At 45.9% G+C, this 14,962-nt stretch overlaps 6 protein-coding genes across 6 annotated transcripts; 3 read left to right on the plus strand and 3 right to left on the minus strand.

The window, feature by feature from the left end:
- Positions 1-123: 123 nt before the first annotated feature.
- On the minus strand, positions 124-3,434 carry GLAREA_00655 (uncharacterized protein; the record flags this gene model as incomplete). Its single annotated transcript, XM_008085413.1, has 2 exons — positions 124-1,035; positions 1,131-3,434. 2 exons carry the CDS (start codon positions 3,432-3,434, stop codon positions 124-126), a joined length of 3,216 nt encoding a protein of 1,071 aa, XP_008083604.1.
- Positions 3,435-3,761: 327 nt separating this feature from the next.
- Positions 3,762-6,357, plus strand: GLAREA_00656 (Tubulin nucleotide-binding protein; the record flags this gene model as incomplete). Its single annotated transcript, XM_008085414.1, has 9 exons — positions 3,762-3,769; positions 3,824-3,864; positions 3,919-4,085; positions 4,147-4,329; positions 4,375-4,668; positions 4,723-5,187; positions 5,237-5,442; positions 5,997-6,150; positions 6,208-6,357. 9 exons carry the CDS (start codon positions 3,762-3,764, stop codon positions 6,355-6,357), a joined length of 1,668 nt encoding a protein of 555 aa, XP_008083605.1.
- Positions 6,358-6,965: 608 nt separating this feature from the next.
- On the plus strand, positions 6,966-7,781 carry GLAREA_00657 (uncharacterized protein; the record flags this gene model as incomplete). Its single annotated transcript, XM_008085415.1, has 2 exons — positions 6,966-6,998; positions 7,176-7,781. The coding sequence occupies 2 exons, from the start codon at positions 6,966-6,968 to the stop codon at positions 7,779-7,781; spliced, it is 639 nt and encodes a 212-aa protein (XP_008083606.1).
- Positions 7,782-8,750: 969 nt separating this feature from the next.
- On the minus strand, positions 8,751-9,008 carry GLAREA_00658 (uncharacterized protein; the record flags this gene model as incomplete). Its single annotated transcript, XM_008085416.1, has 1 exon — positions 8,751-9,008. The coding sequence occupies one exon, from the start codon at positions 9,006-9,008 to the stop codon at positions 8,751-8,753; it is 258 nt and encodes an 85-aa protein (XP_008083607.1).
- A 1,392-nt stretch (positions 9,009-10,400) lies between these two features.
- On the plus strand, positions 10,401-12,065 carry GLAREA_00659 (P-loop containing nucleoside triphosphate hydrolase; the record flags this gene model as incomplete). Its single annotated transcript, XM_008085417.1, has 1 exon — positions 10,401-12,065. The coding sequence occupies one exon, from the start codon at positions 10,401-10,403 to the stop codon at positions 12,063-12,065; it is 1,665 nt and encodes a 554-aa protein (XP_008083608.1).
- A 656-nt stretch (positions 12,066-12,721) lies between these two features.
- On the minus strand, positions 12,722-14,543 carry GLAREA_00660 (Terpenoid synthase; the record flags this gene model as incomplete). The annotated part of the gene is made up of 3 exons (XM_008085418.1): positions 12,722-13,686; positions 13,734-13,859; positions 13,913-14,543. The coding sequence occupies 3 exons, from the start codon at positions 14,541-14,543 to the stop codon at positions 12,722-12,724; spliced, it is 1,722 nt and encodes a 573-aa protein (XP_008083609.1).
- Between the last annotated feature and the right edge of the window lie 419 nt (positions 14,544-14,962).

Below are 14,962 nucleotides of genomic sequence, written 5' to 3' on the forward strand. Positions count from 1 at the left end.
TCATAACGCCGCCCAATGCCAGGAAGCTGTGTTCTTGCTCCAGATCCTACCTTCATACATGATTTACAAGACAGGCTACCATAACCAAGATCCTCAAGGCTTCAAGATTACCGATTCTTCGCTTCATAATCCACCATCCGCCTCTCTTAACCACGCGTCTGCCAAAGCCGTTGCTAATCCCAATCTCAGAATTCTCAACAGATCGTCTCCCTTCATATTGGCAGATGCATTCTTTCTCCAATCCCATCCTCGCTTAATGTTACCCTTAACTAGAACACCGCTGCTACTCATACTCTGCTTCATCTGACTTGCCAGCATGGAACTTCCCACCATGGAGAAACTCCCAGCGCTGATATTCGACGTAGACTTTCTCAGCATGTCAGAAGGAGCTGAACCCTTGAGACCTTGTGCTGAAGCGAGAACGGTCTCTAGAAATTCGGAACAGACGTTGTAGATTCGTGGTCCAACAGTCTGGAGGTCTTCGATGGCTCTGAGGAGGGTTTCGATCTGAGCAACCGTCAACAGAATAGTGTTTTGGTTTACAAACGGGAGGGCTTCGCCGAGAAGGGCGAGAAGAAAGTCTACGGACACCACTGCACCGCGGTCCTCATCATAGAGACCGCCTCGAATGTTATCACTTGAACTAGTTATAACAGCAAATAGTGCTGCAGCAGCTTCTCTTCTTCGAACTGCCGTACCTGTTGGCTTCCCACCGGATGGAGATGAGATGGTTTCATCTCGAACATCGAAGAATTTCCGTAAAGTAGCGTAGCCGCTAAGTGAATTACGAAGCAGCTCGGCGGCCTCAATATCCATCTTTGATAAATTCATCAAGCTCGACTTTGGTGATGTAATAACCTCTTTTAGGTACTCATCAAGCTCAGAGGTGGGCGGGAACGCAGTCGATTGAATCAAAGAGTATGATATCAACAAATCTAACACATCGCGCACCTTCGTGGTTTTGTGAGCGAGGGCATAGTACCACAAAGCCTCACCATATTTGTGGGTACTCTTAGCAAGATTATCAGCATAAGACTAAAGGAAGTCAGTTAGCAAGTCTACATCGGCTGTGTACGACATTAAGTAAAACTTGCCTCGGCGGAATTTTCAGCATGACGGGCCATGCCGACGTCTTGAAGGAGTAACCAGAGCTTGTCAACCGTAGCCGATGAGTCGAGCTGGAAATCTTTCAAGAACGTTCCCACCATCTCTTCAGACCGAGTAGCAGATTCAAGCCGCCCCAAAACAGCAATGGCAATTTCCCAGCCTTCTCTCGAGGGCTGCTTTCTTCCAACACTGCCCGAAGATCTGAGTAACTCGCGATGAGAGACAGATTTAGCATATGTGATCAAAGTTTGGTCTTTGACGCCATCGACTTTAGAGGCGGACGAGATACCGAGTAAATCCATATCGTCCTGGTCTAAACTACCCATATTAATAAGACTTTGTGGCTCAGCTGGCGGAAGCCATCCTCCAATCGAAGCAACTTCGGCTACCGCTGAAGATACTGGGCCAGACCATCCTCGCAGGAATCCTATGACAGCTTCATAATCCCCTTCGAAGACTGCAGCAAGCGCTACTTCGACGGGATTTAGAGTATTCACTTGAAAGTCCGTACTTTCTGCAGTGGCAGTTTCAAAAGATTTGCGAAGTTTGCGAAAATACACCTCGGAGTCGTCTTCTTGATAACCACGTTGGGCAAGTCGAGACTGGCCAAGAGCAACTCGTCTATCCTCTTTGCCCTCATCCCACCATACAAGCAACCCGATCGTTGCTTCGCACCAATCTTGAGCACTTTCAATAATCGTATTTTTGTCTCCTAGAGCGAAACTGTACAGCGTGACAAGATTTTGGTAGATGTGCCATGGTATTTTACTTCCTGCCTTTTCCGCAATTGTGCTATACGAGTGTGTATCTGATAGTGATACTTTTCCCATTCCACGAGAATGGTTTCCATTTTCATCCGCATCTCGTCCTTCAGCAAATTTTTTCAGATCTTCTAATGCCTGCGCGGCTTGCAATCTGAATATGGTCCAGTCTGAACTTCGCGTGTTCCAGTCATGTCGACGTCTTGCCATTACTGGACAGTGACGAAATAAGTTTGCTGCTGCGCTGATGACTTTCTCGATATTTGCCATCACTTGCTCCGAGTAGCCTCCGCCATGCGAGCTGCGAATTTCTGCGTGCGATGACCTCCAATTCGATCTCTCCAACATGGTGAAAACAGCCCCAACATTTCCTCTAAGAAGACAATTGAAGAGAGTATCCCAAAAGAGTCGATGGCTTGCTGGACTTGGGACCGCAGACATAACTTCTTCTATTTGACCAGGAAATGGGTTGTGGTATAAGTCCATCCATATTAATAGTACGAAGGGAAATGGTGTAATAATGTTGTTCTGATGCGTTGCGTCGGGTGGTGGATGATGGAGCTGCATAGCTAGACCGGCAACGAAATTCGCTTTGGCAAAGTTTGACTCTTTGGCGCCAGGACCGATCGACGCAACATATGCATCATTATCATATGTTTGTGTTTTTTGGTAATACTCAGACCAAAGTATGGTAAGTTCTCCAGAAATATCTGTCAAAGTTTCTTGCAGATCCTCTTTACTAGTATTTTCAATTCCTTCCTCATACAGTCTAGCGATGATGCTCTCAGTGTTCAAAATGAGATCATCCGATTCGTCGGTCTCGGGTATCTTCATCTGAGAATACATGTCTTTGGCAATTTTCCCAAACGTCGAGGGCTTTCGTCTGGCGCCAAAAGATTCCTCCAGACTAAGTCCACCACCTTGCTGGCTTCTCTTCAAGGCAGCGGGGGTGTTGAGTAATAAATCTCCTGGGCTACGCTGCCCAAAACTGCGCTCATGCATCCTTGACTCCGCGAATTCAGATTGATAATCATCCATGTCATCGTCATCGTCATATCTGGGCTCATCGTCTGCCATGCTATCATCATCCTGATGGGCAGTGGATTTCCTATTCCTACTTTGGTCAAAGGTATCATCCTCCTGCGTATAGTCGCCGCTATCTTCGTCCTCGTAGTCACTTTCTGGCGCTTGGAAACCACGTCGAGGAGTTGGCTTGTACTCTTGGTTTAGCCTTGAGCGTGATGGCCCTGCCGATGACTGCAGAGATTCTACGAACTGCGAGGACCCGGGACTATCGTAGCCGCGGTTGGCGGGTTCGAATGCGCTCTTCTGAGCGAAAGAGAGTGGCTTGACGGGGTTGGGCGGGCCCATCATAGAGCTGCCAAAGACAGAGCTTGGGGGTTGTCCCGCTGGAGTGAAGGAATTGGCGGAAGATGGCGGCGGCCCTGCCGGCGTGGTCGATGGATTAGACATAGCAAATATGTTCTTTCCATTGCCTGATCTTCGGTCTGGTGTCGATGGCGCCAAAGGGCTCGAAGAATAGTCGTAAGGAACTTGGAAGGTCATGATTGCGGCTTTTGTTGTGAATCGCTAACTGCTTTGTGTTTCTGGGAACAAATTTTGTTCACCCTCATTAGCCTTAAAAGCTCTCCTATGTCGTTCCCCAAATTGTCGCAACGGTTGTTGATACGGCGTCGAACTGAGGTAGAGTCTAATATTTACACAGCTCGGCAGCCAATCAGCTCTGGACTGGGGAAGAATACTAGCGCGGAGCTCAACGCGGTCTGACCCCTCCAACGCGACTCCTGAGAGGTAACAGTAAAAGGGACATTTGCGCCCTTACCAAAGTCACTTTGATTTTTACATTTCTGGCTCGATACTAATGCTGCAATAATGCCTAGGTAAGTCAAATCAAACTTCTAGAAACCTAGAATTTTCACTGACCGCCAGAATAGAGAAATTATCACCGTACAAGCTGGACAGTGCGGTAACAGCAGTAAGGAACAAAGACTATTTATTTGTATCTTAATCGCTAACCTTCGTCATCTAGTCGGCAGCCAATTCTGGCAGCAATTATGCCAAGAGCATGGCATCAGTCAGGACGGGAATCTAGAGGACTTTGCGACAGAAGGAGGTGATCGAAAAGATGTATTCTTCTACCAGTCCGACGACACAAGATACATTCCACGAGCTATTTTCATTGATCTGGAACCTAGGGTACGAACACTTGAGGACCTCGCTACCTTTTGCTGGTGGTTCGAGTGCTAACAACCCGCAGGTTTTGAACAGCATCCAGTCAGGCCCCTACAAGAATATATACAACCCTGAGAACTTTTTCATGGAGAAAGAGGGCAAAGGTGCCGGGAACAATTGGGGTGATGGATACCAGATGGGAGAATCTGTATATGAGGAAATGATGGAAATGGTGGACAGGGAGGCTGACGGAAGTGACTCGCTCGAGGTACTTTGTCGTTCTAAGTCAAGTGGACTCTGCTAATTTTGGTAGGGCTTCATGATGCTGCATTCAATAGCGGGAGGAACCGGTTCGGGCCTGGGCTCTTTCATGCTCGAAAAACTCAATGATCGGTTTCCCAAGAAGATTATTCAAACCTACTCGGTATTTCCAGACACAACAAACTCTGGCGACGTCGTTGTCCACCCTTACAACAGTCTGCTGTCTATGCGAAGATTGACCCAGAATGCAGACTCTGTTGTAGTGCTAGACAATGGAGCATTGTCCCGAATCGCAGCAGACAGGCTACATGTACAAGAACCATCTTTCCAGCAAACTAACCAGCTTGTAAGCCACTTCTTGAATGAGATGATATTTCTGTCTCTAATACTTGATGCATAGGTCTCCACGGTCATGTCTGCCAGTACAACTACCCTTCGTTATCCAGGATACATGCACAATGATCTTGTCAGTATTGTTGCCTCATTGATACCGACCCCACGCTGTCACTTCCTAATGACCTCGTATACACCTTTTACTGGAAACAATGTCGAGCAAGCTAAGACTGTTCGGAAAACAACTGTACTCGACGTCATGCGCCGCCTTCTCCAGCCTAAAAACCGAATGGTCTCAACTGTCCCAGGGAAAAAGAGTTGTTATATTTCTATACTAAACGTCATTCAAGGTGACGTGGATCCTACCGACGTACACAAGAGTCTTCTGCGAATCCGAGAACGCAGACTTGCAACATTCATCCCTTGGGGACCAGCCAGTATTCAAGTTGCTCTGACCAAGAAGAGCCCATACATTGAACAGAACCACCGGGTTAGTGGTCTCATGTTGGCTAACCACACGAGCATCGCAACGGTAAGTAACTCACATTTTACATATTTCATATTAGCTAATGGATATGAAGCTTTTCAAACGTATTGTTCGACAGTATGATGGAATGCGCAAACGAAATGCATTCGTAGAGGGGTATAAAAAGACAGCCCCTTTTGCCGAAAATCTTGACGAATTCGACGAAGCCCGCGAAGTAGTCACAGATCTCATCGCAGAGTACGAAGCAGCTGAGGACGCAAATTATCTGAATCCGGATGCCGGTGGGACAGAAGCTACAGGGTCAGCTGGGGACCCGCGGGACCATGAAGCGACGAGGCAGTGATGTTGATTTTATATAAATGGGTTTTGGCGTACATGTATGTATGGCATAGGCGAAGGTCGGTTGGAGTTTTGCATCAGGTCACTTATTACGATACCAATTTGAAAAACATTATCCGAATTATTGAGAAACGCTGCTTTTTCGTTCGTCTCATTTCAGTCACGCTTCATTACGGTTTCGTGGGCGAGCGCGTTGTGTTCACAGGAGATCCTCGGTCGCTAACGTCATAGCCTCTCTCGGTCCAATTGTGGCAACATGAGGGGTTCTTACTTCTCAGGAACCACTTCCCTTGTTTTCACTACATCATACCCCCCGCAGATGTGCCGCTAGTGAGGTTTCGTGATCACGGCATTGTAGCTCTCAAATTCTTTTCAAGTCTTTCGAAACTGCAAGAAAATCAAGAACAATTTCATCAATTGGACTCAACTCTACTCGTTTATACCAAGACCAGCCTACAAACAAGTAAACTTCATCTTATGGGATCATGTATTTGGGGGTAACTAACATGAAGCAGATTCCATAAAACTTCCAACATGCCAGAACAATCCAAGGCCGACCGCATCGCCGAAGTTCAATCCAACCTTCCACTCCCAGAAGACCCTCCAGTTGCCTCTGACTGGAACTCAGCTGATGCGCGAACTGTAAACGTTAAGGCTGGAGAGAGACAGGTATGTTCACCTCATTAATCTGAATGAAAAGGGCCGAAAGCTGACATCAAAATGTAGGTCGAACTTCCAAGCGGTCGTGATGATTTGACAGAGCCCCAAACAAAGGGAAGCGGTGTTAGAGAGGAGGGTGGAAAGGATTTCAGTGATATCGGACGACAGGCAACAGAGAACTTAGATGGGCTACCTAAGGATGCTACTAAGAATTAGAGCATGTCTCAATTCGCGGTCTTGTGGTTTTGAAAGACCCAAGTGATAGCTATGAAACAAATACCCCGTCGCTCAAGGACTAGCGGAATCTTATGGAACAGGTTACTTTTAAAACAAATTTTACCTACCAGAAAGCCTTTTCTTTCAAAGATTCTGTTTAATTGAGACTTATAAAAAAAATCTACTCTCAGGCACTTGATCATGAGATGGTGCCTCCTTAGTTCGCCATATATGAGCTCCTTTGTCTTCAAACCTCTTGAGGACAAGGCTGCTGACAACGGTACGTCTCAAACTGCTAAACGATCAATGCCTTCATGTACACAGGTACCTTAATCGCATTTTGTGCTTCTGATTGATACCTAACTATGGTGGGTCCTGCTTAAAGTATCAAACTTGGTGGGGTTAACGGAGGCATGCTCCGGGCTGATCTGCACATGGGCTTTCGTGATGTCATGCTTTAGTCGCTGGAGCTACTCGAGTAGATAGTCGTGATGAGCTGCGAAACTCTTCAGTGATATTACATCTTCTGTCAGAATCAAAGAAACCAAAAAACAAAAAGAGCAATATTCTCGTTTGTCTTTGAAAACAAAAATAAAAAACGCCTCACTATGTCTACCAGCAACCCAAGTTACGGCAAGAAGGTAATCTGAATTCCCTAGTTCACCTTTTATTACTACGACAAAGAAATTGAAGCCATCATGAATTGGTTCAACGGAAAAGTCTCCCCTAGGCAATCGTCTTTGCTTCAAGTCAATTCCCAATCTTTTGTTTCCTATTCATGTCTTTTGCTCTGCAGTATACCCTTCTAACAATGCTAGGTTACAAGCGAGCCCGCGCCCCCGGTTAAGGAGGGAGCCGGTGCCGTGGCATCAGATAGTCTAGCAGCAGAGTCAACGCGGTCCGGCGGTGGTTTCTCGTCAAATCGCGATAGCGAGCCACTGGGCGTTGCAGGAGGCAATTCTACACTTGCAAACAGCAACACTTCCGGCGCTCATCGCCTAGATCCTGCGGTCAATAACGGTGCAAGGATGGACAAGGAGGACGCGGCTAAGGAAAAGAAGCTTGGAGGTTCTAGCACGTCTTATCCTGAAGGCTCTGGTGGACAGAGCAAAGCTACATCGGTCACAGATACCACGGGAAGCTCCGTAACTGGCGGCTCCACAAGTAACGCGGGCGTTGCACCGACATATGTCAATTCCCAGGGCAAGGATCAAAGTGGCCCTCACGGCAAGAACATCACAGAGGGATTTGAGGGTGGAAAGACTGTTACAGGAGATATTGGATCCGAGAATGATCCTGGCAGATTAGCCGAAGAGCAATTCGCAAAGACGAACGCGAACATTGGTCTTGAGGCTGTTCCAAAACAAAAGGGAGGGACTGGAAAGAACGACTTCGATGCTCTAGGAGGTGATACTAGTGCTTAATCTTTGTATGATAATCTTACATTGTATGCTAGCTTAAATGTTCTTTATTTTGAACTTCTGATTGTCATCTATGATATGGGACAAACTCCTAAATGATACCTTCTATTTATCCTTTCGAACATTGTGTGGAAGTCATATCAAAAAGACTAGAGCAATAATATGCTTTGATATCGGTAAAAGCATGTTCATCCTTGCGAGTCAGGTTGATAAATATTGCGCAGTCAGAAATGGCCACCAAGCAAGTAATAACACCTGATTTTACGTCATTGTTTAAAACTCGTTTGCATCAATCTAACCATAGGCTAGTCAAGCGCTACATCTACAATACTCCCCAAAATGACTACTTAACTTGGGCCTATAAATTTGCTATGAAGTCCTAACGTCGATTCCTTCATGGCCAGACTTGGACATCAGCTCAGGGGGTGGAGCTGGCTAAGCGAGGTCGCGAAATACTACCCCCTTTCAAGTGAAATCATTTTGACGTTTGTAAGTGCGCGCCAGTTGATATTAGGAGGATCTATTTTGAGGTTTAGATACCACGATGACTTTGGCACTTATGTTTTGTGTTTATTCGAAATATGAACTTTTTTTTTTACCTCAGGTTAGTCAACAGCAGGTGATATCCATTTCTTTAGCGAATACCTTAAGTCAACGAATACTGAGCATATTTCTCCTAGCCGAGGAGGTGTATCTATTCTTGGACTTGACTACTCCTAGTTGGAACGCGAGTCTCCGGCAAATATAAATCCACCGGTACCAGAAGATGAAGTGAAGAATATCTTCATAGTTAGATAAATATGCACTTCGAGGTCAAGGTGTCTAGATAGTCGCAATTTCGTAAATATCAACGATTTTATTATCTATTATATCTCTTCGCTTTTACAGAACACTTTGAGAAACTCCTCGCAAGCATACAGTCCATGACCTCGCAAAATCCTTGAACCCAGACGTTCGAGATTCGAATTCCTCCTAATCTTCCTCTTCCTCCTCTTCAGCTATTTCTTCCTCCTCAGATTCAGACTCCTCCTCCGAGTCTGAAGACTCATACTCTGGGTCTGTAAAATCGCAGCCTGGCCGTCCACAACCGTAGTCCGTCTCAGGATCCGGTTCAACTATTTTTGGTTGAGGATTCGGACATGCTGGACCGCCACCCTCAGCGCATATTTCCCAGTCGTTGTCGGTATATTGATTGCACATCTTGCAAGTATATTCCGTTTCGGTACACATATTGTTGATTGATTCGTCTAATGGGTTGTTTGATGAGCTGTATCAAAGTTATTTTTTCCACACGAAATGCGGCTTGAAAGTACGTCCGGATGACGTGTTTTTGTTCTTGTTGTAGGGTTGGAAGTATGGATATCAAGTGACGACCGATGTATATATAGAGACAGTGAGAGAGAGGTCCTGATAAAGTCTAACTGAAGTAGCGATGCTGGTAGATGTCGGTTACAGAGAAGAAAGGTGCAAAAGAGCCCTCATAGACGGTATTTATAGGTAGGCCGTATGAGAATAGTGAATATCGCAATGATTTGAGCCGCTTAGAAGCAGTTAACCACGCAGCTTTTGTAGACTGAGAATCAAGATGTGTAGCTTTTCGAAGTAGGGAATAATCGCTCCCATCTCAAACAGTGAAATCTTCGTGACACTGAATATCCTCGGATTCTTTATCAATCAAAGAAGAGAAATGATTCTGAATACAAATGAGCGTCTGTTGGTACTTGCCATTCGGCGTGGGTTGAAATTTTGTAAAGCTGCTACCGAATCACATAGGATCCTAAGAATGACATCGAATGATTCTAATGATCATTGTAAATACGTGACGTTGTTAAAGAGAAAAAATTGTATATGCAACGTAACCGGTAGTACGAAAATTACAGCCAACAATTATGCCTCTATTCATTATCTGTCGGCCCCGGGTACGCGACCAAGCGCGGGTCTTTGACAACTGAGATGTGATAGCGAAGCAGGAGTTTCGGAAAGGTTCCAAGTTATGTGCCGATAGACATAACGAACATGAAAGAACGCCCAGGCGTAGGTAAGCAAGCAAATGAACCTAAAAGCTAATCTACCTTAATAGGCGTAGATTAAAAAAAAATTCTCGTCTTTTCTAATGAATAGTCACACTTGACTGACTGCCCATAAAGAAGAAACATTCTTGGAAGTTTGAAAATTGCTATAATTGACCTGAGACCTGACCACCTCAATGTGTCTATTTATGAATAGATGACCATTCTTGCGCTAGTGCAGTAGATAAATTGTGACGTTTGCGTTGAATGTCGAGACTAGCAATCGAGGTCAAGGACGAGACCCTTTGGTAGTCCGCCAAGATTTCGGTTGAAAGAGCATAAGACAGGTAGCTAGTCTCATCCGACATAATCAAGAGCAATTGTACATCAAGCATGTTTCGTATTTTGAACTGCTGGAGGTGGTGTTGAAAGTTCGGCCAACTCAAGGACGTGCGCAGCGGAACCGGAGAACATAAAAAACAGGGGTACTGTGGTATTCGGCGCGTCTCCCTCAGAGAACCCGAAAGTCGCGTCTCACTTTACCAAATCCTGCACACTTTTTTACAATCAGAACAAGTTGGCTTCTAAATAATAGCTTCATAGCTCTTTGAAAATGGTTGACTGCCCGATTTGTGGCAAAGGAGTTAAAGCAAAAGACATAAATAACCATATCGATTCTGGATGCGAATCGCATCTGGAGACGGCATCGCCGCCACTCACACAGCAAAATGGCACCTCAACTCAGAAACCTCCCAGCACGCAAAAGCCAAGTCCGGCCGTATCAAGCTTCTTCCAGACCCCAGCAGCAAAACGAGTAGCAGCGTATCCCACCCCAAAAGTAGAATCAAGTCCAGGTCTGAGTTTCCAGCCGAAAACGCAAACGAGTAATGGAGTTACAACCCCGAGCCAGCCGCAGAGGAAACGTTCCTTCGACGACCTCCTACCTACCTCAAAAGTTAAAAAAGAGATAGATGAGCCTAAAGAGAGTGCCGAAGAGCCTCCTGCGAAGAAGTCGAAAGTAAATGCGCTCCAGAAAGCGGCGCCACTTGCGGAACGAATGCGACCGCGGTCGCTAGACGAATGTATAGGGCAGGAGCTTGTTGGGCCAAATGGTGTGCTCCGAGGGCTGATAGAAATGGATAGGGTGCCTTCGATGATACTCTGGGGTGGTGCTGGAACTGGGAAGACTACCATCGCTAGATGTCTCGCATCCATGGTTGGAAGCAGGTTTGTGGAGATCAATAGCACCAGTTCTGGTGTTAACGATTGCAAAAAGATATTTGCCGAGGCACGAGGGGAATTGGGTCTGACAGGAAGAAAAACAATATTGTTCTGCGACGAGATACACAGGTTTACGAAGTCGCAACAGGATTGTTTTCTGGGACCGGTTGAAAATGGGCAGATTACACTTATTGGGGCAACGACGGAAAATCCTTCCTTCAAAGTCCAAAACGCCTTGCTATCACGATGTAGGACGTTTACGCTCTCAAAGTTGACCGATGAAAATATTTTGGAAATATTGGAGAGAGCTCTCGCCGCTGAGGGCGATAACCTTCCTAAAGACCTTTTGGATTCCGAGTTTTTGAAATACCTAGCAGCTTTCTCAGATGGAGATGCACGGACTTCTCTCAACCTTCTAGAGTTAGCTATGTCTCTATCTACAAGGCCTAATATCACGAAAGAGGAAATCAAGTCGTCACTTACTAAAACACTAGTATATGATCGAGCTGGAGATCAACACTACGATACAATATCGGCATTTCACAAATCCGTACGTGGTAGTGACCCAGACGCAGCACTCTACTACTTAGCTCGAATGCTCCAATCGGGCGAAGATCCTCTATATGTTGCTCGAAGAATGGTCGTAATAGCGTCCGAAGACGTCGGGCTCGCAGATAACACCATGCTGAGTCTTGCCACAAGCGCGTATACGGCTGCCGAAAAGATAGGTATGCCTGAATGTCGAATAGCTCTCGGTCATTGTGCAGTAGCTCTATGTCTTGCTCCGAAGAGCACGCGGGCGTATCGAGGATTAAATAATGCGTATGCTTCGTTGCGGGAGCCAGGCGTCGCGAGTCTTCCTATCCCGATTCATTTGCGTAATGCACCTACGAAATTGATGAAGGAGCTTGGATATGGCGATCAGTACAAATATAACCCTAATTATAAGGAGGGTAAAGTGGTACAGGAGTACCTGCCAGATCAGTTGCAGGGCAGGACATTTTTGGAAGATAGGGATTTGGGTACTGAGATTGATCCTGGAGCGTGGCAAAAATAATATTTTTGAATCACCTTGATGTTTAAGGAAAGCGATGGCGTCGGAATTGTTTTACAGAGCTGTCAGCAGGTTCTCGGAGTTATGTTGGAAAATTATATATTGTACAAGTGAAGCGTTTCGCGAGGCCAAAAAATTTGTGTGCATTACTTATTCATATTCTAAAACGGAAGCTCGGAATCGTCGGTAGTGAGAGGAAAGAGGAAGCTGTTCTGGCACTTGCGTCGTTGAATATCATATTACGCCTCCGTTACTGTGATTGCTCTTGTCCAATCCGTTTGCTACTCGGGCTGTTTTACATCACGCAGTTTCGAAAGCAGCCTATTCTCTCCAAATATGTATTCCTATGAGCTCCCTATGTAGACCCCTATTTCCAATACTGTCCTAACCAAAAAGGAAAATTCGCCCCAATAATGACGAAACTGTGACCGCACACCTTCGCACCCATGTGAAAATATTGAGGAAGGGTATACAGTGAGCCTCCCTATGTGACAAGAAAGAATGTTGAAAGATATGTCAGCTTTTCTCGGACGGACCTTCTGCACCAACAACCTAGCGACATTCTCTGAACACTGCCTTGGATAACAACTAGACCCCAATCCTCTTTCCTGCTATGACAACCACGCCGGAAACCGAAAGCGTGGCGAGAAAAGAAAACCCTAAGTTATCGCTACTGTTGTCATCTTGTCGTTTTTGGAGAGGTTGTACAAGGGTTGACATCTACCATTAACAGCAGCAGCTTGCATTTTCTCCGCACTGAACAGGAGAGGTCCAGGTTCCGTGTCACTCTCTCGCTGATGTCGTCGTACTTCATTTTCTTCTCGAGCACCATTTGCGAACCGAGCCTCGATTGTTTTCTTCGAAACAGCTTCGCGCATCCTTTCGTCTAGAACTCGATATCGCTTCGATTCTAGCATCCAGGTAGCCATAGCATGACAGAAGCCTACCAGGACACTCACATACCCGGACCAGCCGTCAGTGCTCTCATCGGACGGTCCAAGCTCGGCGAGGTTGAGGAGAGCACGTACGACATCATTGTGAGCTGTGAGGGTTTGCTCGAATGCTTGGTCGTGGGGCATTCCGTCACGAATCATAACTTCAACGACACACATCGGGTTCTTTTCGATGTGGTCTTTTTGCCAGCCGAGAAGATCATTTTGAAGACCTGTGACGGACTGGACTAAGACCTGCATCTGGTTAATCTTTGGTGAAGTGGTGACTGCATCAAGATTGGTTGGCAGGCCAAGGCTTGCGCGAGCAAGAACCATGAATGGGCGGGCTGAGATGGTGAGAATACGAAGGCGCATCCATTCATTCATAGAGAAGTTACGACCGTGAAGAGGTTTCTCGCTTTGCAATGCGCGGACAACCGTACCGACTTCATGCCAGAAATCTAGCTTCCAATCTTCTTTCTCGGGACATGAAGGATGAAGGACGATCGTCGCCACGGCATGATGAAATGCTGTAATGACTACTTTACAATCTTTCAAGGTAGGATTCTCGGGTGCGGATCGAGACCAGATGCTACGGATGTTCTGATCGAGTTGTGTAAGAGAAGTCAGATAAGTAAGTGAAGTGATCGCGGTGTCGATGCAATCAGAACATTCGCCATCTTCCGTCAAATCTATAGGATATTAACTAGATGGCCGCTTGCATTGAGGGCTGACTTACCATCAATAACACACAAGAACGACCAGAAACATGCTGCAACAAATCGAGCTCCTGCTGGCACTAAGCCTGCAGGTAACATTCGGCAAGCCAAATCTGCAGGGTTGGCTTTCTGAATAATCGGGTAAGCTAGATAAATACGTTAACGATAGTGAAATATAACTGGCTATTTAATCAATTACCTCGATTAGGCATAAACGCCATGAAAGCCGAAGCTTCAAAATCCGATCTCGGATAACCATCACTTCTGCTGGAACTTCCACGTTCACTTGAATCAATAAGCTCTAACATATTACCACATCCGATCTGTGCAGGCAGAACTAGACCAAAATTCTTTTTCAGCAATGCCACGTGGATTTCTCTCCTTTCGGTGCAAGCTCTACTCCACACATTGGCTGCATTTTGAAGGGATTGACGAGATATACCTGCATTGTGACAGATGATAGCGGTAACTGAATCTGGGAAGACGCTGGATCGTGGTCCGGGATAAAGTGAGTACAAGTATTCACAGTTGCTGTCCTCAGATCTCTGAAGTACCTGGTTGTGTGACGGTAGAATAGATGAACGATGGACAAGGTCTTTCCTTGGAATTGTAGGTTCGCGAATCGTTGCTTCTTCTGAAACGACGTACTGGTCTTCTTCTGAGCTTTGTGATGTATCGCTGTCGAGGTTGATAGATCCTGGTTCAAAAAAGGTCCTTGGGGTTACAATGGAAAGGCTGACCTGCAGAGGTGCCTGCCTGCTAGGTGAGGTGTGGGTGCTATATTGTTGAAATTCCATCTTTGGAGGTGTGATCAAACCTGTCTGCAACATGCTTGGGGAATATCCGTGGTGTACATATAGACTTCGCAGGAGTGAGGAGAAGAAAAACCGTGATTAATTGAGCTGATTGCCTTGATGTTTAATTTAGGACAGGTGTTGTTAGACTTGTGATTGTGGGAAAAGCTGAAATACTGTGCTTCACATTCTTCCAATGCAGCTGTGAATGGCTCCCTTTATTCTATTTCCACTCTTCACCATGGCTGCGAACACCCTACAAACTCTTGAGTAAGAACTTCTATCAAGTGTTAGTAAGGCTTGCCGGCTACCAACATGGAGAGCACGGAACTATTAGCCGAGTTTCCATCCCCACCCCCTCGTGGAGCCCTTATCATGATGAAAAACATTACCATGCTCTGTTGCACCACTCAGAGCGTACCATGATCCAAGTATTTAGGTGTCAAAAGACAATT

Source organism: Glarea lozoyensis, assembly GCF_000409485.1.
Source record: "Glarea lozoyensis ATCC 20868 chromosome Unknown GLAREA3, whole genome shotgun sequence".
NCBI classification, from domain to species: Eukaryota; Fungi; Ascomycota; class Leotiomycetes; order Helotiales; family Helotiaceae; genus Glarea; species Glarea lozoyensis.